Here is a 24,113-nt window from a genome sequence, read left to right on the forward strand (position 1 = left end):
TTTTTGAGTCCACGCTTCATTAAGTTCTAGAGAGATCTGAGTGCACACGCACGTGTGTGAGCGCCAGGATCCGTGCCCATGACTGTGAGATTGTCAGTCAGAGGAGGACAGGAGATCTGTTTCCTCCACAGATGTTTCCAGCGAATCGTGTTCTCCAGCGGGAGATGAACTGCTCTCATGGGTACCGGAGCATCTTGGTGCCCTTTGGGCAATCCTGAGCTGAGCACTCGTGCGTGTTTATTGTGAGATATGGCGTTTGCTTATGTCTGATGAAGATCTTCAGTGAAAGGTTTGGATTTCAGACACTAGGCCTATTCATGAAGATCTTGGTGTTTTATATTGAATCTTCATTATTTACTATTAATTTAGTGGTGATCCAATTAAAGGGCCCCAAACAGCGTTAAGGGCTTTGAAGTTTCAAAATATTTGTAGTGTTAACAAACTGTTTAACCATAAAACTAAATATGATTCAGCAAGAGAGGTTACTCATTCAGATGGTTGTAGCTTATATATACGTCATGCTCCTTGTCCTGTGGTATTTAAAAGGTCAGTAACTATAACATGATCTCTACAGTGCTGGTTAAGCACCTGCATGTTTCTAATAGAAGCGCGTGTAACCGTGGCCCTGTAGATATCCCATAATCCTCTGCATTTCCACTGATGCACGCTGCAACGTTCCGCACGGTACCTGAAGGGAAATATGAAGTGTACTTTTTTTAATGTCATAGAGAAGACTCATTAAAGCGGGGCATAACAATTCCTCCATTAATTTTCCAGCAACCAGTTTTTAATTAATAGTGGAGGCAGTATTAAATATGGAGTACACAAATTGCCTGTGGGCTTCCTAATTAATTCTAATGGAAGAAATTAAAAATTGGTGGGGTGGATTCAGATTATTTTGCCGTACGGCTGTGGTTTCAGGACCATTGAAGCGACTCTGTCACAAAAAAGATCTTGCCTGGACTTTTCGAAATCTCTGACCTTTCTCATGCTGAGCGATGGATGTTTACCCAGACTGACCTTGGAAGAGATTTGATGGAGTGTTTGGACACTCTTTGAGCTTTAATTCAGCTTAAATTAAGTTTGTTTAAAATAGTTTTGATTTGTTTTATTTGGCGCAATTGTTTATTTGATAATCTTACTTGTGTATTGTAGTTGCACAGTTATGTGATTATTTTAATTAATTAATTTAACCTCCTAAGACCCAAGATTTGGTTTGTCTTTTTTTTAGATTTGACCCAGCTATTTTGGGGTTAGGAAGAATAAATATAATAACAAAATATTTTTCTTTGAACATGAAGCAGCGTATTTGTCCATGTTTGTCCAGGTTCCAGTTACACAGAATTAAGTATTATGGTGCAAACAACAAAAAAATGTGATGTCCTCCTACAGTACATCCAGGCCATAGGAGGTTAATTTCAGCTACACTGTAAAAAAATGTAGCATGAAGTTAAAACAACTGGCTTTTTTAAGTAAGTTGGACCTACTATTTTAAGTTTTGGCATGTGATAAGTTGACATAACTTTTAAAATGAAGTAGAAATTGTTTAACTTATTTTTTAAGTTAAAGTAACAAAATTTATGTTGACAAAAATGCTGCATGTTTTACAGTGTACACTCAGAGAGAAAGGATGTGTAAATTTTTAACACATTTTTTCTGTTATGCTATTTAACACATTATGCGTAATTTTAACACATTGGGCCCTATCATACACCAGGCGCAATGCGCGACTCAAGTGTATTCTGCTAGTTTAAACGTGGCGCAATTATCGTTTTCACATTTAGCGCCAAGTTGTTTAAATAGGTGCAATGATATTATGCACTGCCTGAAAGTAGTCCCCTGCCATTGAAAGTTACTAAGAGGACTTTTTTCGGTTGCTGCGTAATATCATTGGGCCTGCTGCGCCCATGTTACGGCAGCAAAGTCCTTGATTATTACGCCAGAATGAGAATATAGTTCATAGCCATATCTGCCTAGAAAATCACAACTTTTAATTTTTTTGTCGGTCTTCGCACACGATGTAACTACAGAAGAGTCAAGTTTTAAATAGGAAAAATATCGAAACTCTTTGGTTATTTTTAGCGCAATGCTAATGGTCTAATCAGATTCAATGGATTGTGCTAAGCTATGCTAAAAGTACTAGCGCCAGACCCGGAGATCAGCTGAATGGATTCCAAAATTGTAAGAATCAAATGTTTAACTCTATGGGAGCTGGAAAATGCATAGCATATTTTCAAACAAAGTGGAGTGTCCCTTTAAAGAGCGTGTTAATAATATGCGCCTATAAACCGGACGAAAATGAGCATTTGCCTATCACACATATGGATGCTCAGCAGCACACAAACATTTTAATAAATTAAAAATACAAAAATAAAATATAAAAGTTATAATTGAGTCTCTTGGACATAAATGAGGACCGATTATGAGATGTTAAAAGGCGTAAAGAGCTGCTTCACCTGTAGCCTGGTACGTAATTAAATGCTTTGCTTTAAACAAATGCAAATATTGCATCTATTGTATTTTTAAACTGATTTATTGTATATAATGACTTTTGTATATACCTGTGTATATGATGAGATGATAACCTTTTAACTCTTTCGCCGCCATTAACGAGATATCTCGTCAATCAAGAGAAAACGCTTCCCTGCCAATGACGAGTATTTCCGGTTTTCCGCAATACCGCAACTTTTTAAACCCGGAAGTATTGCCCTACGGCAAGCGGCTGCATGTCCGTGTCTGTTTTAAAGATCGCTCTGAATGGGATCTCTATGAAAAGTCCGTCACAAAAATGGAATTATCTCTGTTTTTTGCTCAAAATGTGGTGTTTTTGCAGAAACCTACCCATATTCAAAAGCTGATTACAAAAGAACTACTGAAGGTAGGATGAAACGGTTTTTTTTTTGAAAGCAGAGGGTCTGTTCATTCATTTGGTGTATTTTATGTTTATATATTTAAAGAAGAACATTTTCTGGAAGGCATTAAACTTTTGTGAAAATCCAGAAAAACGCTGGCGCTGACTGGCAACTTTTTTTAAAAACGCTGGCGGCGAAAGAGTTGCTCATGGTGCTGCCCCAGTGCTGAAAGGTTTCGGCTCTCCACACATTTGTTAATTATTTTTTAACTCCTGTTTGTTACAAATAAAGTATTTTTAAAGTAAAAACCTTTCTCCTGTATATTTGTAAATTATTTTTTGAGATTACATTGACCATGTAGGCTATCCATACATTTACAGCAATTAAAAGCCTGCAAATTTAACTTCCATGACTGAAAGAAAACGACTTAAAGTTTTTAAAACAAAAAAATAACAATTTTAATACAAATAAAAACAACATATTTTTTTAACATCAATCTTAAACTGGTGGTTATCTTCCTTCACTTAGTTTTTCAGTTTGCAAATTCCACCATCTAAATAGGAAATCGGCATGGTCCGAGCACAACTAGCTTTGAAAGGGGATGAGAGCTGACTTTCATTGTTTTTTTGCACGTTAACACACCCATTACTCATTATGAGAATAGGAACAACCCTTTTAGACTGTGCGCTTGGCGCTTTAGACAATGCGTTTAGATCATTAAAATAGGGCCCCTATGTTATTTTAACACAGAACATGTTATTTTGGTTCTACATAAACAGTTCAACAGAGATTGTTATGTCAAGTGTAACAACAAGATGTTTTTTTTTCATATATGACTGTTTTGTCATCGTGTCTTTGCAGGCCACTGCACATTCTGGTGTGTAATGCGGCAGTCTGCACGCAACCCTGGAGTCTAACAGAGGATGGGCTTGAATCCACCTTTCAGATCTGTCACCTCGGTCATTTCTACCTGGTTCAGCTCCTGCAGGACGTTCTGCGGTGCTCTGCTCCAGCTCGGGTGGTTGTGGTCTCCTCAGAGTCTCACAGGTGAGGCTGTCAATTTTTTTCCTAAGATTGTCCTGACCTCAGGTGTTCGAAATTCTAAAGCCCGCATTTTGATACTGAATCCAAGAAACTTCGCAAGTCTATCTATTTTTTCCATAGCACATCTTTGAGGTCATGGGTGATACTAGCGCAAAAAGCATACACAAACTGAACCCAGTGTCAAACTGTAATGGTTTGTTGAAGCTTTTAAGCTGTATAAAGCCAGGTGCAACATTTGCTATTTTCAAAGTGTTTTGAAGTTACACAATAGTTTTGTAAGACACAGATGAAGTCTTTGGTATTATAGCTTTAGTCGCTCTAGTCTCTGTTTTTTGCAATAGTAAGAACATGCAAAACTATCTTTAAAAAATTAGATGAACTTTCCCTTAGTGCCAAAGGAAGAATAAGATCTTAAACCGTCTCATTTCCTCTCCTCAAACAGTAAAATCACTTACGTGTTATCACACTTATCTCTCCGCTGGTCTCATTCATTTAACTTTACAGTTATTTCCTTTATTCTTTTTATTATCTTCCTCTACTAAACCTGATCATTTTCAATGTCCGCTTCCTACCTCCACATATCTTTCATTTTCACGACCTTTAATATGTGGCTTTTGAGCTCACCATCTGACCTCTAACCCAGGAAAGAGATTATGTTTCCCAAAGCCTTAAACACAGAATTAAACCTTGACACCCCAGACGAGCCACGGAAAGCTACTCTGAGGGAAAGAGCGAAATTGAGGGCAAAATCTAAAATGGAGTCAACAGGGAGGTTTATCTGTGCTATTGCACCGGGGCTTAAGTGACAGAACAGATGGGTGCTGGTATTTGCCTCACGACTCCAAACAAGGCGCCCACTGATATCATGGACAGAAAACTCACCTCTGAAACTTCACGCCGGACAGATTTGCGCTTTCATACTTCAGTCTTTTTAAAGCAGGATACTGGAGTCATTAAATACCAGTCTGACCCGACCTTTTCATACCTCTGCTCTGAAAATAGACTTTCCACCACAGAATGCCTCTGCTGGGAGGGCCGTGTGGATTATCACAGACACAAGATGATGGTCAACATGTGCAAAGTGCTACTGTGAGGATGGATACGGAATGGCTAAAATGATGCAAAAAGGTTTACCCAAAAATACTACTGTGTGATAACTCACTCATGACATTTTGCAAACAGCATCAATGGAGTTAGATACTAAAAATAAGCAACTACAAGTATCTTTATGATGGTCCATTGCAGGGGTTTTCAAACTTTTTGATGGCAAAGACCACCAAATATTATGAACATTTTGCATGGGACCCCCTTCCTAAAACTGTATACCCTTATAATTTTTTTGTATGAAAAAACATTTAGGCAGTGTAAATAGTAACTGTTATGAGTGTTTCACACGGTACGCGGTAATGTCTTAATAGGAGATGTGCGGAAGCGGCAAAATGGGGGCGGTTACAGAAGTGAAGCAGAGTTTGTCCACACGCCTTGCTCGTGTACCCAAAATCCTATTCCTTTTTCAGACAAGGCTCTTCATGGCAGGCGTCATTGAAGATAAACAGATTGGCACTAAATGCTGCACAAAACGCTTCCACTGCACGAGAAAAGCTGTAGCCGCGCGTCGATTTCGCCGCTTGCCGCATACCATGTGAAATGGCCATTATACTGTATTTTAAAGACAGCATTTACTCATAAAAAATGCTGGGTTATTTTCAAAACAGCATTTGGGTCAAAAAGAGATGAGCCCAGCAGCTGGGTTGAAATTTATCCAGAAAATTTTTATATTTGACCCAACAATGGGTTAAATTACAACCCAGTAGGCTGGGCTCGTCCCTTATTGACTTTTAGAGTGTACTGTCTTTAATAATTGGTTACACAGTAGACTACAATGTTTGCTATTGTGAATTTTATGTGGACACACTTGGAACAATTTAGGGAACTCCTGAATTTCCCCATACTGCGGTTTGAAAACCCCTGGTCTATTGTCTACAGCTTATGCCCATTTTAGGCCTGATTTTGACTCACCGACAGGTTTTGAAAATCGCGGACAAATGCCCGAAATCACAGGCAAATTGATGCTCATGCACGCAAGTGACAATCACACAGTGTGAATTATAAAAGATGCATTCTGAGAGGATCGCCGACGAGTCACCGATACTCGTGAGATATTTGGCATGCTAAATATCTGGACCTGACGGTGACTCAAAATCATGCCGTGTGAAATGTGTTTTGACTGACAATAACATCGGCGATGACCTACAGCCAATGAGAGAGCAACGAACAGGGCAGCTGGAAGTTCGGGGAGGAGTCTTTCCAAACATTTCCTCCTTCATAATCTTTAGTTCTTCTTCTTTCTGCTGCAAATGTTTGCACATGCAATTTGTATGGTAAGCTTCTTGAGAACCTGTCTTGCACGCGTGACCTTGCGTTGTTTCCTTCGTGTCACTTCTCGCGTGCGTTTGGTTGTGAGACGTAGTTTGCGGACCGGGACAAAGTTGTTGGCAATTCTTCCTAGTCAGGTAAAGTCATGCAGTATGAAAACCCCTGTCGCCAATCCATCATGCAGTCTGAAACAGCAGCAACTGAACACTTCCCCTGATAATCACGCAGTGTGAATACATCTGTGACCCGACTAATAGTGTACCAAAACGTTAATAGTTAAACTGTAAAATCTTTGTTATAATTTTTTTTTTTTTTTGGGAGGGGTTGAATTCTCAACAAGTAAATTTGCCAACTTTTATGTACTTTTGTGTATTTAATGCTATTTTATCATTTTAGGGCTAGTCCTTGGTCTATGCACTCTTTAAATTCTAGGGTCAAAGTACAACAATGGATTAAAACAACCCAGCATTTTTCGTTAAAACAATCCAGTGCAGAGGTTCACTTCAAGTCCCCCCTATTGTCCACAACAAATTTTGTAGGCCCCCAACTCACAATTTCTACCAAATAAAATATACTAGAGATATACTAGATGTGTATTGTTTACAAAATCATCAAACACAAAGAAATATCTATTAATCTTATTTTAATGCTTGTTTTGTCTTATTTTAAATCATTTTATACTACCGGTCCGTTGAATGCTTGAATCTGATTGGCTGATAAACGTTCTGAGGTGTGCAATTCTTTTCTGGGAAATGCACTTTCCAGGCAGCTCTCTCGACTGCATTACAGTTCTATATCACTTTGCATAGTTAATTGTAATAACGCACCTGTCTCGCTCTTTCTTTCTTTCTTCCTTCTTTCTTTCTTTCTTTCTTTCTCTCTCTCTGTCTCTCTGTATTTCTGTTGCTCTCGCTCTCTTTCTAATAACTCTAATAATAACTGCAGTAGAATGGCTCAAGCCTCTATTGCCAGCTTCAAAATTACGTTTTGGATTAAGAAAAAGAGACGTTGGATGAGACGCGGAAGAAATAGTCCTACTCACAATAGCGATTTAAGTACAAAAACTAGATGAATCCCTTTAAATATATATTGTGATCGATGTCTTGAGGTGTTGTAACCATAGTATACGCGGAATAATTGACTCCGTGCCATTGAATTATTGAAAAATAATGCACACCCGAGGTGTAACGGCCACAATGCGACCACCTCGGATGTGCATTATTTTTCTAATAATTCAACGACCCGTTGTCAATTATTCCTTTTCATTTGTTGAGGCCCTCTGTTGAGAAACCCTTGACCCAGGGTATGTTAAACTACAACACAATGCGGTTGTAGGGTTCGTTCCTTTTTGACCCAACATTGAGTTGCAAAAACACAATATTTTTAGAGAGTTTAGACCAGGGATGGGCAACTTCGGTCCTGGAGGGCCAGTGTCCTGCAGAGTTTAGCTCCAACTTGCCTCAGCACACCTGCCTTAAAGTTTTAGTATGCCTAGTAAGACCTTAATTGGCTGCTTCAGGTGTGTTTAATTATGGTTGGAGCTAAACTCTGCAGGACACCGGCCCTCCAGGACCGAAGTTGCCCATCCCTGGTTTAGACAGTCTGCATATTGTGTTTTTTTCTCGTAGAATAAAGATATGAAGATTATAGCCCTGCTTGAAGCATTATAAAAGTAACTAACTAAAATGGCTGGAAAAAACATCTAAAGACCACCAATCTGGCCAGGACTGGAGCCCTACTATAGCAACTTAAATCATTAAGTTAGACCAACAAATAGGGGTGCACCGATATATCAGCCGATGATGCTTGCTATGCTTCTCAATGAATTACTGTGAAATGCCGCTACATCCAAAAGCCAGAGGGCGCTCTTGTGCAGAAACTCAGTATGCGCTGCAGACGAAGAACCATACACACGCAGCTCCAGGAAATGGCTTAAGGACATAGATATGTATAAAGGCTAGATGTCTTACCGCCGAGTTACTAACGGCATCACCTGGTGGCCATCTTACCACAGGGCGCTCGCTCACTTGTAGCATTGAGTTTAATGGTGCAGGTACTTTTAAATGACCATAACTTGCTCAATTTTCAACCGATTTTCAAACGTTTTGGTTTTTTACAAACGTTATTAACGCGGCTATAATTCTGGATGCTTTAACATGTTTCATGAATTTTTTATTTATTTTTAGTATAGGTATGCAGTGTCATAGGTACATATTTGACGTTTATAACAAACCAATCCGTTTGAAAATCGGTAAAAAATTAAACAAGTTATGGTCATTTAAAAGTACCTGCATCTTTAAAACTCAATGCTACAAGTGAGCGAGCGCCCTGTGGTAAGATGGCCGGCAAAATGCGGCCGTTCCACTCAATTGGCCAGCAGCGCGGACGAGACATCTAGCCTTTATACATATCTATGGCTTAAGGATATATTTGTATTGCTGTTCTTCAAACCTTTTCAGGTATTTTCATGATAATAAAGAATATGTATAATGATTATGTTTGACGAGTGTTGCTTTTTCAAATGCATGTTATAAACGACTCAAACCAACAGTGATTTCAGATCGATAAGGACTTACTAATCAAAGAACGAAATAGCTGTGAATAAAATCAGCTGTGCACTTCAGAATAGTTATCGGCCACGTATTATTAGTGTATATCGGCATTTATCGGTGCACCCCTACCAACAAACCACCTTAGGCTGGTTTATGCTAAAAAAACAACAGCAAACTATAAGCTATTTTTTCAGTATTGTTTTGTTTTAATCGACAAATTTCCTACTCTCGTGCAGTTCACACTTCTAGTGTTTGTAATAACGCTCCTGCTAGGACAGAAGACGCCCGCAGATGTTGTTGTTTACCCAAGCAGAGATGTAACGTGTCAAAAAGCAACACAGGCCGCACTGAGCTTGTCATACAGGCAATGTGACATTTTGATTGGTTGTTATGTAAAGCGCATAATTAAGAGGTAAACGTTGAGCGCCGTTGTGGGCGCAGAACACACGCAGATCCGCAGTAGGGAAGGGACAGTTCATTGAGCTGAAGTTTCTTGGGACTGTTTACATACGCACAAGGACACATCAGGAAAATACAACACCTTGTGTTCAGAGCCCTTGTCAAACATCTGGCATTTAACAGCTTAGTCGGAGCCAATTAAAGAACATCATGTCGTAGCTTTCATGTACATTAAGCCAAGCCTGGACTGCCAAAACTCGTTTAGTTCATTTCTCCATCGGCTCACATTTCTTTAGGTTATTTCTGCTTTTTTGAGCTTTATTACTACAGTTACTGGTGGTTAAATCAGATTTTAATGTCAATGTAAAATTGACAATAAATTCTTTCTTGCATAAATGCACCTGCTTTTACTGCGGATAATTCATCCGTGCACATTGTTGCAAAGAAAAAATAAAAATGTTTTTGTTAAAAACCCATTCTAATGGGTTTTCGTTCGAACATTACCTTTCATGAAAGTTACAGTACAAGTGTTACGAATGTCATCAATTCAATAATTTGATTTGATAAATCTTGATTCAAAAATAAAATTTGCTAGATTTTCCACTCTGTTAGTTTTGATAATAATAAAATCAGATGACCTTTGTCTGTATGTATATATTTTTAAATAAAACCAACTTTGGTCTACATTGAAACATTGCTGTGTTTTAAGGTGATGATGTCGATCAGTAGCATCTCTTATCTCTCACCGTCATCACTTGTTGTTTGTGAAGGTTCACAGATCTGGTGGACTCGTGTGGAAAGGTGGACTTGAATCTTCTGTCACCTCCTCAGAAGGAGTACTTGTCAATGCTGGCCTACAACCGTGCCAAACTCTGCAACATTCTGTTCTCCGATGAGCTCCACCACCGCATGTCGACCCTGGGCGTCACCTGTAACGCAGTGCATCCTGGGAATATGATGTACACCTCCATTCATCGCAGCTGGTGGCTCATGACGTTGCTCTTCACGTTTGCCCGGCCCTTCACAAAGTCCATGGTAGGAACTTTTGATTTTTCCCTTTCACCTGCTGTGGTGTGACAGTTGAATATGTCTATGACCTGGTAAGTAGTAAATTAAATTAGAGTTTCATTCATTGTTTTGAAAAAAAAAAAAACGAATTGTACAAAATGCTGCCTATGGCTACTACCTTAAGACAGCATTGTAATTAAAATGGAGCTTCTTGGAGTGGACGGATTCGAAGCAGTTTACACAAGCAGTACCTAACACACAGGGGTGATTCTAGGTGTTTAATATTAGGGAGGCTCATCCCTCAATGAGGGTGTGACTAAAATACATAAAAAAGTTTAAATACTACAATTAGATTTTATACTAACCTTATTGCAATTTTAAATAACTGTTTAAAAATATGTGTATAACATTTCTATTAATATTAAAGAACTAAGAGTTTGGTTCCCAAACTCGATAAACACATTTAAAAAAATAGTTACCATCAGTATTGTATCAAGTCAGTATTAAAAATTAATTCTTTATTTTATGCAAAATCCGATATCCGCCGTGTTTTCTGTCATCTTTTTTCCCTTTTTCCCAGACCGCGACAGACGGCAGTCCACCTCTGCAAAATGTCATAAATCTGCTTAACAAATCACAGCGCACCATTTGTATACTTTGTACTTTGTGATCAACAAACAAACAAAGTAATTTTGATAGCATTGATAAACTTGTGCTGGTTTTCTGTGGCATTAAAGAAACGTAAGCCATCAAAATTGAATAATTTACGTGAGAGGCACTCGGGCGAAAGAAAAATGCCGGCTTGTTCTCCCACCAGCATCAAGCTTCTGTTATGCTTACACATTGACCCTCAGGGGATCTTATGAAAAACTTTATTTTTAAAAACTATATATTTTTTTTACATTATTTTACTCAAAGTAACCAAAAATCGAGCAGGACCAAAACATTTTACAGCTGATCTCTGTCAAAAAAGTTCAGCGACGACGTCCCAAGGATGACAGCAGCAATGAAAAAACGCGTAAGAAATAATCAGTTTTTATAATAAATTCTTGAAAATCAAATTGTGGATATGAATTTTTTATGTTATTATAACCTAAAGATGCTATGTGAAAGTTTGTAACAGACAGTGGTTGTCATCTTGTTACTTTCTTGGTATAGAAAACACATTTTTACCCAAATTAGTCAAAATGGATTTATTGTTTATTGTTTTGGAACCAAACTCTTCACAGATTCAGATGTTATCTATGAATTAATGCAAACACCTATTTTGACGTTCACTCTGCTCTGTGGCTGTGGAATGAACTTGGAAAAAAGTCGCAAAATGTCACAAAAAAATAAAAGATGGGGTGGAGCCGAAGTCTGCTGCCATTCTCATACTAATAACACAATACTGTAATAAACATAAATACAGAAACCTAAAGGTCATTTTTTTATTAGATTGTACTATAGTGTATGGATTTGCCTGTAAACAATTGTCATTTCAATTAAATACATTTTTAAAACCGTCTCAAATGCATCTGCCTTTTTAACCAAGCAGTGCATTGTTGCAGTGCATTCTGGGATTGTCTTCTCCACTTGGGATACTGTACAGTACATGCATTTCTGTTGTAAGCTGACTTGATTGTGTCTGTGATAAGTTAGGGTAATGTTGCATACAAAAAAATAAAAAAAATAAATAAGGTCAAACTAGGGCTTATATGAATCATGATCTCATCAAAAAGAGAAGTTATTTCAGAGGTAAAAAAAGTTGTTACATTTTGAGTCAAGAACCAATCATTTTTACATACTGTAATCATATTAGACAACAACAGGGTTTCACATCACTATTTGCATTACTGTTTAGTGACCAATCCTTAAAATGATATTATGCACAGCATCTGAAATCAGAAGTTTGAGTCGTTTAAAACATGCATTTGAAAAAGCAACACTCGAACATAATTATTATACAGATCATAAAAAATACCTGAAAAGGTTTGACGAACGGCAATATATGCTTGAGCCATTTCCTGGAGATGCGCGTGTAAATGGTTCTTCTTCTGCGGCCCATTTTGAGTGCCCTCTGGTTTTGGATGTAGCAGCATTTCACCATAATTCAATAAGAAGCATTGCGATTTATTGGCCCAACGCTACTTTTTTCTGTTCAATTTGGATTAATGTTTTTTTATTTAAAAAAAACTTTAATAATACATAAATATGTGGCACATGTGTATTATGTAGCAAAGATGAAGTGGTGAAATAATAGGATGTCCAAAAAAGTTTTCTTCATGCTCACTTGTATTCTTGAACAGGAATCGCCTGTAGTTTGTGTGCGCGTGACCCACTGCACGTGTGTATGAGTGTGCGCGGCTCGTGTACCCCAGCGCTGCATAAATCAGACGGGCAGCTTTTCCTGAAGGCAACTCTCTGCTGTTTTAGCCTGAAGAGGACAGTCATATACACTTACAGAGACAAACTATAAAATTCAACATCCTCATAAATCATAAAGTATCTGCCTTTCTCGCACCTGCGGCCTTTCCTTCCGCCTCTGATACGCTTCAGGCCACACAATGCATTTGATGTATTCTTTGTTTTAATTTTTTTCAAGCTCTCAAGGCAGAATTTGATGTAGCGTGCTCAGTATTTCATCCGAGCTCATCATTAGCTGATTATATATTAAATAGATGGGTGTGAACATGGCAAAAGTTTATACAGTAATAACTCAAATCCCTCATACCTGCAGCTGTCAGCTATATTTGATGGACATCGGTGTGCAACAGGGCGACTTGGTCCATTTTGGCAGCTAATGCATAAAATGTGTGCTACTTTGAGTTGGCCAATTGATTAAACTTTGATATTTTTAAGAATTGAAATATATAGCATATTTATGCATTGTATGCAGATTTATGTGACATAAGAGACAAACAAGACAATAAATCTACTTTACATATACAAATTATTATCAAATTATGCAAATTATGATCTTGTCTAATACATTTCCATTAATTATCTTTGTAATGTCTTATTACTTAACAATACAATCTTTCTCGTCTGAACCTCCTTAAGTATTATTGAAGTTAACACAAACCGCTGCTGTTATTTTATTTATTGGTTATGAGGCTATGAAGATGGTATCGTTTTAATTGCTTGCAGTCTCATATGGGATTGTGGGAAATTGTTCAAGGTTGCACAGCTCTGCATAATGTTGACAGGAAGAACCTCAAACAATATTACACCCGAGCACAGTAAAACACCTTTTGTCTTCTCCAGGAAGCTATAGGTGATTTATAACTGCGCAAATCTAGAATAAAACCTCTTATTTTGCTGTTTTGTAGCATCTGAGTGGGACACTTTCATTTAGTTCAGTGTTCCTTAAAGTACAGATGTTTCAAACGTCCGCTTGTGTAAGTTTAAAAACAAACAACTGGAAACTGATTATAATAATAATAATATTAACAATAATAATAACAATAAAATAATAATAATAATAATAATAATAACAATATTAATAATAATAATAATAATAAATAATTATTAAATAATTAAGTTCATGCGATTTATGTAATAATGTATTTTTTTTGTGGCTAAGTAAAGAAGATAGTTTAATACACATGATAAATAGTTACATTGAAGATGTTGCAAAGCACTTCATAGAACTGAATTTCATCCAATGATCTTGTTATTTTTAGATAATTTTCAGTTTTGCTGAGTTGATAAAAAAGAATGGAAAGGCATGAATCTCTGATATATAGCAGGCTTCCCTTCACATGACTGTCCTCCAATCATAATCTGTAGATTAAATATTTTAATCTCTCTACTGTTCTCTGTCTCTCTGACTTTCTCTCTCTCTCTCTCTCTCTCTCTCTCTTTGGGCTGCAGTTAAACATTAGGCTCATGCTTATGTGTTTAGCTTTGATAAGGGTTGAGTAATTTTCTCTTCATGATTATGAAGTGGTCTCTTTATACCAGTACTGATGTTCTCTGATAAACAGACGTCTTTGAGTGGCATCATGAGAAACTGATCGAAGAACTGTGTGTTTTCTCTTGCACATAAAGTAACATTGATGAAGTTCATTGTTTGTGTTCATTGTTTCATTTAAATTGACGGAAGATCATTTAGTATAAAATATTTATAGTTTTATATTTAATGACATAACTTGGTAACAGTTTATTTTATGGTGTCTTTGTTACACGTTAAATGCAAATACTATATTAATAACAGTAAATTATGAATTACATGCAACTAACCCAAACCATTATTTTAACACTAACCCTATGGTAAGTACTTTATTAATAAGCGCTATGTACTTAAATGTATTATTACAATAAAACAGTGACACCATTAAATTAGCGTAACCCATAATATTATTAGATAATATATAATAATAATTATAATGATATTATAAATAATATAAAATATGTAATTTAATGTAATTTACCTTAGGGATGTATAACGATTAATCGTGATTAATCTGTAGCAGAATAAAAGTTTTTGTTTACATCATATAAGTATGTAAACTGTGTATAATAATTATGTATATATAAATATGCACACATGCATGTATAATTTTAATTATATATATATATATGTATATGTATATATATATATATATATATATATATATATATATATATATATATATATATAAAATAAGTATTTATATTTATATATAATTTTAATTATACATTAATATACAAATGTATATATACACATGTAAACATTTCTTAAATATATACATGCATGTGTGTGCATTTATCTATACAAAGTTATTATACACAGTTCACACACATATACTGTATGATGTAAACAAAAACTTTTATTCTGCTGTAGATTTAGCGCAATTCACGAGTATTGTACTGTTTTTTTACTTTTAAATGGGAATTAACTTAATTAAACTAAACCGACTTAATGCGATTTATATATTTTATATACAACTGTTTTACAGGGATTCGTTTTTGTACTATATCAGATGACATCAGGATGACCGCTTTAAATGAACGAGGTGTTTTTTGGTCAATGTCGACAAAGGTCATTTTTGATTCTTTCTGTCTTTGTGTGAGGTACTGTACATCCCAGAAGCCCCCATAACCTTTTCATTTGCGTAGTTAAACAGCTGTTTTAGCATGTTTGGTTTGACATTTCTAAGACTGTTGGGTATTGTGGCGTCTAATAGCTGCTTGATGCTTTGGGACATGAGGCTGCTGGGAAAATCACAGGCGCCCGTCCGCCTCGCCACCTCCCCCCGTCACGCCCGCCCTCATCACAATCGCTTCATTGGGATCCGCTCCGGCGTCTGACCACGCGTTTTCAGCAGTTTAGCGCAATTATTTTCCTCGGGATTCAGCCTCGGGCGCTCCGCTACCTTTTTACATATGCAGGGGCTGAACTTTTGACCATGGCCCGATAGTCGTACATTAGCCGGCGGTTTGCTCTAAAAGGGGGACTTTAACAAGTTCCTCTGCGCATTGGCAACTGTCTCGCCTCTCGCCTGTGAGATAATTTAACCGGCCTGCTGAGAGACCGCTGCCAGAGCTTCCTTATGGGAGCCTAAATCTCTCTCGCTCTCGGTCCCCTTATAATGCAAGTGAAAGAAGGAAGAAGGAGATGCCGGTGATGGATCTTTCCTTGCGCTCGGCTAACGAGAGCTCTGCTTCTATTAGTACACTACAGAGGCATTACCCGCTCTCTCCTTCTCTTCTTTAATGAAGTCTCGTCACCCCGAGCGGCTCAGATTTATCCCATCGCTGTCGCACTGCGATGAGCCCTGTCGGCACGCCGAGCGTCCCCCGGTAACCGGTTGTAAGGTCAGGTGTTGTTATCTGCCGGTACACGGGTCCTATCACGGCAGCTCCTCAACCGGGGCTGACAGGCGCTCAGCAGAGCGAAGCGAAGTGGGGCAGAGGTCTACACCCAGAGCCCCTTGCGCTGCAGCGGGACACAATGAGCTGCCAGCAGTCCTAATAGGCTCATAATTGGTGATTAGGACCCGCAGGTTGAGCGGAGAACGGGTTCACTCAGCCTTCCAGAACGCTTTTTCGCTACGGGCTGCTGGCGTCTCCTGTGCTGTCTCTGGTTTTGCCTACAAGGACACTCGTATATATCCAATACATCAGAGAGCGGGTGATATCCATTCTTCCCACTCTCGGCCATTCCTTCTTCATCTCAGGTCTCTTAGTTTTGACTCTTAAAGTAATTGCGGTATTTTTAACGTGAGAATCGTGGTAGGCAGATGTGTTATAAGGCGACTTAGGAAGAGAAGGTGATTAAAAAGTTGGCTTCACAGAATAGCATTTGCATGTGTTTGCTGCAAATGGTGCAAATAATGCAAGCTGTCCACCCAATTCAATTTCTATGGAGACGCGCAACAATAAAACATGCATTTGCTGCTCCGCCTGCAGGGCATCAGTCACGTATCGTGATTAATTTGTCACGAATTGCAGTTCACACCCGCAAAAAGGCCTGATTGCTTTTCTTACAAATTGCATACATGGTGTCCGCATGAAATGTACCCCAGACCCAGTTTACAAGTGGATTTGAAAACAAAGGACCTGAAGCCCTTTTAAATTGGATCCACTGTGCAGATTTAAAACAGCGGATTCTGTGAACTTTGCATGTAAACAGCGTAACGCTTCATCCTACATTAAGCTCTGGTTAAAACCGAACATCAGATCTTGAATAGGCTGTAATCTCTAATCTGATTGGCCAGTGTGTAAGCGTGATACTACTCCATTCTCTCCCATCTCCCTCTTTCCCCATGTTACCTATTATAGGCCTGAAAGACAATCTCAGGCCTAAAAGCACACAATCCTATTTGCTTGTATTGACATGTGTGTCTCAACTCAATCCTATTACCAGGATTATAGTCTACCAAGACACATCATTTCATTAAAATAAAGTGTCCGTATACAAGCAACCACGCACCTACACGCTTGTGGCTCTTTGGAGCAAGCGTCTCGCTCTGCAGAACGAAACCGAGCGAACAGTTTATTGCTTGATCAGCTGATGTGGCCAGGAAGGTGTCGGAATCGATAAGGGACCAATCAGAGGGAAGCAGCCAGCGTTCGGGCGAGCCCGGCAGCTGTCATGTCACTCCGGTTTGACCCCCAGTCAAAGTCACACAGCGGCCCATCCATCTGAGTGCACGGAGCTAAAGCCGCGTTTATCTAAAGACCATCAGATCTTCAGATCACATCTTACATGAATGCTAGTGGAAAGAGACAATGAGGTCCAATGACTTACAATGACTTGCTCTAGAGGATTCTGTAGCTTAGTGATTGGCCAGAGAGGGTAAATACCACTGCATCCTTTAATCACAATGGATTTTATTCGCTATTATTTGCTTATTTATATACAGTCATTTTTTTGTGTACCTAATCCTAATGTTGAAGAATATGATGTCTTCTAAATGGTTTGTAAACGTATATATTTATTATTTATGATACATAATACGCTCAAATTCTGTATTTGCCGTCTTTAGTCTCCAACATGTGTATGCGTATGAAATGAAGTCAAAACATGTAGATTATAGATATGAAGATATGAGATCAGACGTACAGATTTGAGCCAGATTTGGACATGAAAAAGTAAAATAGATTTAGGAAGTGTTGCTCAGTCTCCTCCCACTTTTTTATGCTAAAACTGGCATCCAACCTCTACACCCACCGATTTCCAAACATCCAACTTTTTTCCAGAATTCCAGACCGCTTTTCCTAAAATCCGGCTTTCAGATCCATATCCGGCATGAACGAGGCCTGCTTTTCGTGACGTGCAGCTGATGGACTATTTTTCAAATTGATTTCAAAAATGTACGTAAGCAGTTGATCTTCCACCCTAGATTACCTATTGATTTTTAATATGAAAAGCTCATTATACAAACAGTAACTGCAACACCAAAAGCTAGCCAACCTTTGCATAAATCCTTTAATTGAATTCCCAGAGCCTGTGGTTCTACATTTTTTAATTAAATCCATTTCTTTTCCTTTTTTCCTCTTTCTTCTGTAAGTGTTGGTGTTTAATTTGCATGCTGTGAAGTGGGTCCTGTCCTAGATAAAGTGCCATTGATCCTTATTAAACCTCACCTCTAGGCCTGCTGAAAACCAACTGGGAAAATTAAATGTGTTCATGGTGCATACACTTATTCCCTGCATGATCGGATTAGAGCGGGAGGGAACGGAAAAGAGCGAACGAGAGTTAAAACGGAGAAAGAATGGCGAGAAAGAAAGATATTGAGGTAGAAAGGGAGAGAATTATTATTGATTTGGCAAACATTATCACATTATGTTTCCCCAACCGTCCCAAAGAGACACATCGGGCCCGGAATGAAATTCTGAGCAGTTTCATCTCAAATCTAGCTGTGTATTTTTTGCATTGATCACCCAATAGCCTGTAGATGACTTCATCAGTGCCGCCATTAATTATTCTAATTGGCTTTTGCATTGGTTTGTGAGGGGGGTTACTCGCTGTGTAAATCTGCGGCTAGTTTATTTTGTTTGTAATGATCGTCTGGGGTTTTTTTTCAGATAGAGCGACCACGACCTTGCCGACTCTTCTTCCGCTTTGGCCACTGCTTATTAAATATCTATGAAAATATTCACCTTATAACAAGCGAGGGTAATTGTTGATGAAAAATTATTAGACAAAATTAGGTTGATGATATTGTACTATAAATTATTGTATATTGAGATTGATCTCTTTGACATTGATCCAGCCATTGGTCAGGAAGATGGAAGGTGATGATGTGTGTAGCATATTATTGTGACAGTATTAAAGGGGACATATCATGACTTTTTCCATGTTTAAGTGCACAATTGCATCTCCAGTGCTTTTATCAACCTAGAAAATGTGAAAAAGATCAACCCAGTATCTTTGTTTTGGTAAACCATTCTCCACAAGCATGTGAAAAAATTGGTCATTGAAATTTGGCTCCCCTGGTGATGTCAGAAGGGGATAATACCACCCCTTAACCTGCACTATCCAACCACAGCGCTGCCATTTAGTGCAGAGATCAACTCATTTGCATGTTAAATGACACACCCAAAAACTGCACATTTTTGCTCATACCTACAAAGTGACAATTTTAACTTGCTAAAATAATGAGCTAAAACTTCACATATGTACTCTGGGGACACCAAAGATTTATTTGACATCTTAAAAAGTCTCAAAAAAGGTCCCCTTTAAGGGACAGGGTCCAAAGTACTTTTGCAAGAACTACAAAAGTCAAAAGTGATGTGATTGTCAGTAATCTATACTCAAAATGTGACCTCTACATTGAACAGTAAAACCTAAAGCCGAAGGTATACTAGGGACATCCACGTATGCGCGCCGTCCACATGACGTCATTTTCGTCATCAGGAGGGTCTGCGGTCGTCCGCGTACAACAGTGCTTGCGTGTAAAAATATTCAGACAGGACACTCCACTACAAACAATTATACAAAGGCAATATATAAAGGAAATAAACAGTATTTGCACCCACAATATCGTTTTTTTCTTCTTTAATTTTTACTTTTTCCAAGAACAGAAAGCTGTGGAACCATAATGTTTGATTCCTGTTATTTAACTGTGTTTGCAATGGTGAATCCGCTGCTTTTCTTCATCTATCCTAAATGTTTTATTGTACTGTAAATGTCACCAAATCAGTGCTGCCCTGATGGCCTGGTAAGGTCATAATTTGAATATATTGCGTACATGTCGAACGCGGCCATCCAATCGTAGCCGCGATGAGTATACTTTGAAAGCAGCGCTGACGTGTGCATGCGTGAGCTGGACGTGGGAAAAAAGTGTACCGCGGCCTTTACGCTGCAAGTCTTTTAATGTAAATATTTTTGTTGTTATGTCAACACCAGGAATATGTTGCTATATTGAGTATTACCCCTCGTTCAGACAGCCAGCGACGTTATCGCTGTGTGTCGCCCGTCTCTTTCAATGAGGCATTTCTAAGTCTGCTTGTCATAAACAAATGAATACCGTCCACGCCAGTAACTGACGAGGGAAGGATGACGTGAACTCCACTGCTTTGTTCTCATTGGTTGTAGCTCCCGAAATTCGCTCCACATTTGCATAAAGTTAAACTTTTCTTAACCGTTTTTGTATGGAAACACCCATACGGTCGCCAACGGTCGCTTTCGCTCGTGTCGCCGGAAGTCGCCCGGTTTCCATTGAAATGAATGAGATTGTGTCGGTCTGCTACTGCTGGTCGCTGGCTGTCTGAATGAGGCATTAGAGTTACGACAAATTTACGACTAAATTAACACTATTATTGTGTCTTCTTAGCAAGAGGTTCTCATGTCGCTTATGTTTGATTTTAAAAAACAAACAACCATACTATACCGCAGTTCCTAAAAACTAGATGGGTGTATTCTTACCAAATTCATGAGTTGAGTTGCCATGTGGCTAATGTTCATTTTGGACCCTGATCGCATCTGAACACGCCTTCGCCTCATGTTATTTTCCCACATATGCTCTCAACTGCTGACGATTGTTCAGCCCGTGGTTAACCAGATGGAGTTAACGGTTAGTACTTTGCCTCTGTGGCTCTGATGGCTGTTTACCAGTGTCTCTGTCTTTAAAGGCGATGCTTTGCCGGCCCTGATCAGTGTCCGCAGACAGTAAGATTTATCATGTATTTGTGCTAGCTGATTGCCAACAGAGGCGACTGTCTCCCAGTGGTGCTGTATGTAGACTGCTGCTGAATCAATAGGGATTAACCTTTAACCCCTCCGCGCATACTTATACACACACTAGCCTTCAACACGCACACACCCCCATTTCATCAGTTTCACTTAAACAGCCACTCACTCAATAACTCGCCCGCTACTAATTATTTTCAGAACATGTAGCTCTCTCTCTCTCTCTCTCTCTCTCTCTCTCTCTCTCTCTCTGGTGGGTGATCGGAGGTATCAAACAGAAGAAAAGAAAACATTAGTAAAGATCTGCTGTAGTATCAGGCCCATGCATCTGTAGGTTCAAACTCACTGGCTTAAGTCAGTAAAGACTATTGCAATAATGTCTGCTTTCTGATAGTTGATCTTCCTGTTTGCCCACTCGGATACATCTTCTACCCTAGAGGATTTTACCCTGAATGGTGTTTTTCTTGGAACGATGTTGAAGCTGACATCTAGAAAAAACTCAATTGTTTGGCCAGTGGCAGAAAAGCAGGCTTATAGGTGAGAAACGGGTCACTTCCTGTCTGATCAACAAGCAAATACTTGTGCAAACATCTGCAGGTACACTTAAAAATAAAAGTCTTACAATGCCATAGAAGAACCATTTTTGGTTGAATGGTTCCATAAAGAACCTTAGGCAGGCGCAGAACCTTTTTGTTATTTGTATTGAAAAAAGGTTATTTAGATAAAGAAATGGTTCTACTAAGAACCTTTAGGGACTTTCACACAACCTGACTATTTTGTAGTTCCTGCTCCGTTTACCGGAAGTACCTGCTTTTTATCCTGTTCGGACTGCAAGATTTGGAAACAGTTTTAGTTTAGGAATGCAGTTTGGTGTGTCTAGCTTCTTCTTCGGAGTAGGGTCTAACCAGCATAACGCAAACTATTTGTGACATAAGTGTATGTTTATTGGCTAAAATCATTCCATACAGAATACTAGGGTCGACATTTTTAAAACACCTCGTAAATATGAAAGTGACAAGCTTGTCAAGTATGCAACGTATGCTCAAAATGTGACCTCTGCATTTAACCCATCCCGGTGCGTAGTCGTGATCACACACCCGAAGCAGTGGGCAGCTATCCCAGGGCCTGGGAGCAATAAAGGTAAGGTGCCTTGCTCAAGGGCACCACAGTTGCAACCCACCAGCCGTGAGACTCGAACCAGCAACTCTAGGATTTCAAGCCAGACTCTCTAACCAGTAGGCTACAACTGCCCAGTTTATACTTTATTTTACCAACATGTTACAAGACATAAACGTTCTTTTCTAAGCCTCGATTATTTGTAAGCTTCGCGTCGTGCCTAACAACCCCTTCAGCCGTTACTTATTCACGATGCAGCACTTGCCTTGAGTACCTTATTGCTTTTATAAAACGGTTACCACACAATATTTAAGTAAAAAAATTAATAATTATGGCAACTTTCATGAAGTGAAATCAATAAAAGCATTCCTTCTGCTAGAAAAAAATAGTCCCTGATCGTGAACAAAAATGTTCCAATGTGTAATATGCATGAAAAACCGTTCTCAAACTGATAGATGTGTTTGCTAATGGTGTTGCTAAGGGCGCAGTGTTTATTGTGAATAAAGCACAGCTATTGACCAATCAGAATCAAGGATTGGAACTACCGTATTTTCCGGACTATAAGTCGCACTTTTTTCATAGTTTGGCTGGTCCTGCGACTTCTTGTCAGGTGCGACTTGTAAATCAGTATGAATTAATTTTGACATATATGAACCATTTCCGTCTACATCCTCAAGAGTCCGCTATATGCTGCTCCTGTAATTTATGTAATTCAATGGATTCAGTGATGTGGATTGACGAGCCTGCGGACTTGATGCTCATTGGCTTGTTCTGTTCATTCAGCCTATTCAGCCTTCCAGGTAAGTTCTGTATGCTATTGTGTATCGTGTAAATAACTGATAATGTTACGTTAACGTACGGATATCTATTCAGCCTGCTGTTCTTTGTGCTATTGTTTAGTTGAATAAGCCTTTTTCAAATTAAATGTCTGTTTTTCGACTTGGATTTTGTGAAATAATTTTCTAAATAAATGCGATGTGTAGTCCATTGCGACTTGTATATGTTTTTTTTTATCTTCATGACTCATTTTTGATTGATGCGACTTATACTCTGGAGTGACTTATAGTTCGGAAAATACGGTAATGTTTTATAAATAATGACTACAGTGCCGTACACTGTAAAAATTCCTTACAGTTTTTTTTCAAATTTTTCAGGAATTGTTATAAATTATAAACATTGAGTTGAAATAACTTAAGCTAATTTAACTGAATTCTTATAACTTCCAGCATATTTACATTTAGTCATTAAGCAGACGCTTTTATGCAAAGCGACTTAGAAATGAGATAAACAATAGATGCATTCGGAACAACACAAGAACAGCAACATAAGTGCACTAGAACACAATATCTGTGTCCCGACCTAAGGACGTGACCCTAAAAGGTGAGCACTGCGTCACCTGCGTCACCTGCTCATCTTCATACTGTTATAGCTGATTGACACCCATTTCATACACATATCAGGCAATATAATCGCTTTAGCTTAATATATTATCATTAAAATGCATAAAATGATGGAAACTGAATTTTTACTAAAGACGATCAACAGACATCCACCGGCTCTTTTTAAATGATCAGTATCACCAATCAAAGCAGCTTTTACCAGCCCAGTCTTTTACCGGGTTCAACCTCAGTTGAATAAAGGGCCCAAACAGTAAAGTTAACAGCTGTTTTCAGCCAGCTTCTCGCTTCAACGTCAGACAGCCGAATGCTTTTAATGTGCATTATCACGTTACATAATTCTCATTGTAATGGTGAAGGGTCGGAGGTCACTGTAAGTGATCTAATGCTCCACGCGCTCGCTCATTCATGAGTCACTGAGCTGACCCATGACCTGTAAAGTGCTCAAATAAACACAGCAGAGAGAAAAGTGTTGAATGCATACACTTTACTCATATGTTATTTAAAAAATGTGTCTGTTTCTTTCTATGTATCTGTCTATTGTTCAAAGATAAAGGGTCTCTATGTACTATAGTTATAATAGACAAAAAATGAAATAAAAAAATATACTTTATAATCTTTTCGGTATACTTACTGACTTGGCCATTTAAATAAACAAACACATAAAAAATATATACATACATAAATATCACTCTGTAAAAATGACATAAATATGTTGGCAAAGTAAAAAAAAAATTCTGTCTACATTTACATGAAATAACTTCTA

General features: G+C 38.3%; 1 protein-coding gene across 1 annotated transcript in view; it reads left to right on the plus strand.

Annotated features, from left to right (window-relative positions):
- wwox (WW domain containing oxidoreductase) overlaps positions 1 to 24,113 on the plus strand; it is a 251,974-nt gene that overhangs the window by 83,970 nt on the left and 143,891 nt on the right. Inside the window, exons 7-8 of the mRNA XM_065291319.2 lie at positions 3,714 to 3,899; positions 9,994 to 10,258. Coding sequence (XP_065147391.1) covers positions 3,714 to 3,899; positions 9,994 to 10,258 — 451 coding nt within the window. The remainder of the gene's footprint in view (positions 1 to 3,713; positions 3,900 to 9,993; positions 10,259 to 24,113) is intronic.

Source organism: Paramisgurnus dabryanus, chromosome 23 (assembly GCF_030506205.2).
Source record: "Paramisgurnus dabryanus chromosome 23, PD_genome_1.1, whole genome shotgun sequence".
Taxonomy (NCBI): Eukaryota; Metazoa; Chordata; class Actinopteri; order Cypriniformes; family Cobitidae; genus Paramisgurnus; species Paramisgurnus dabryanus.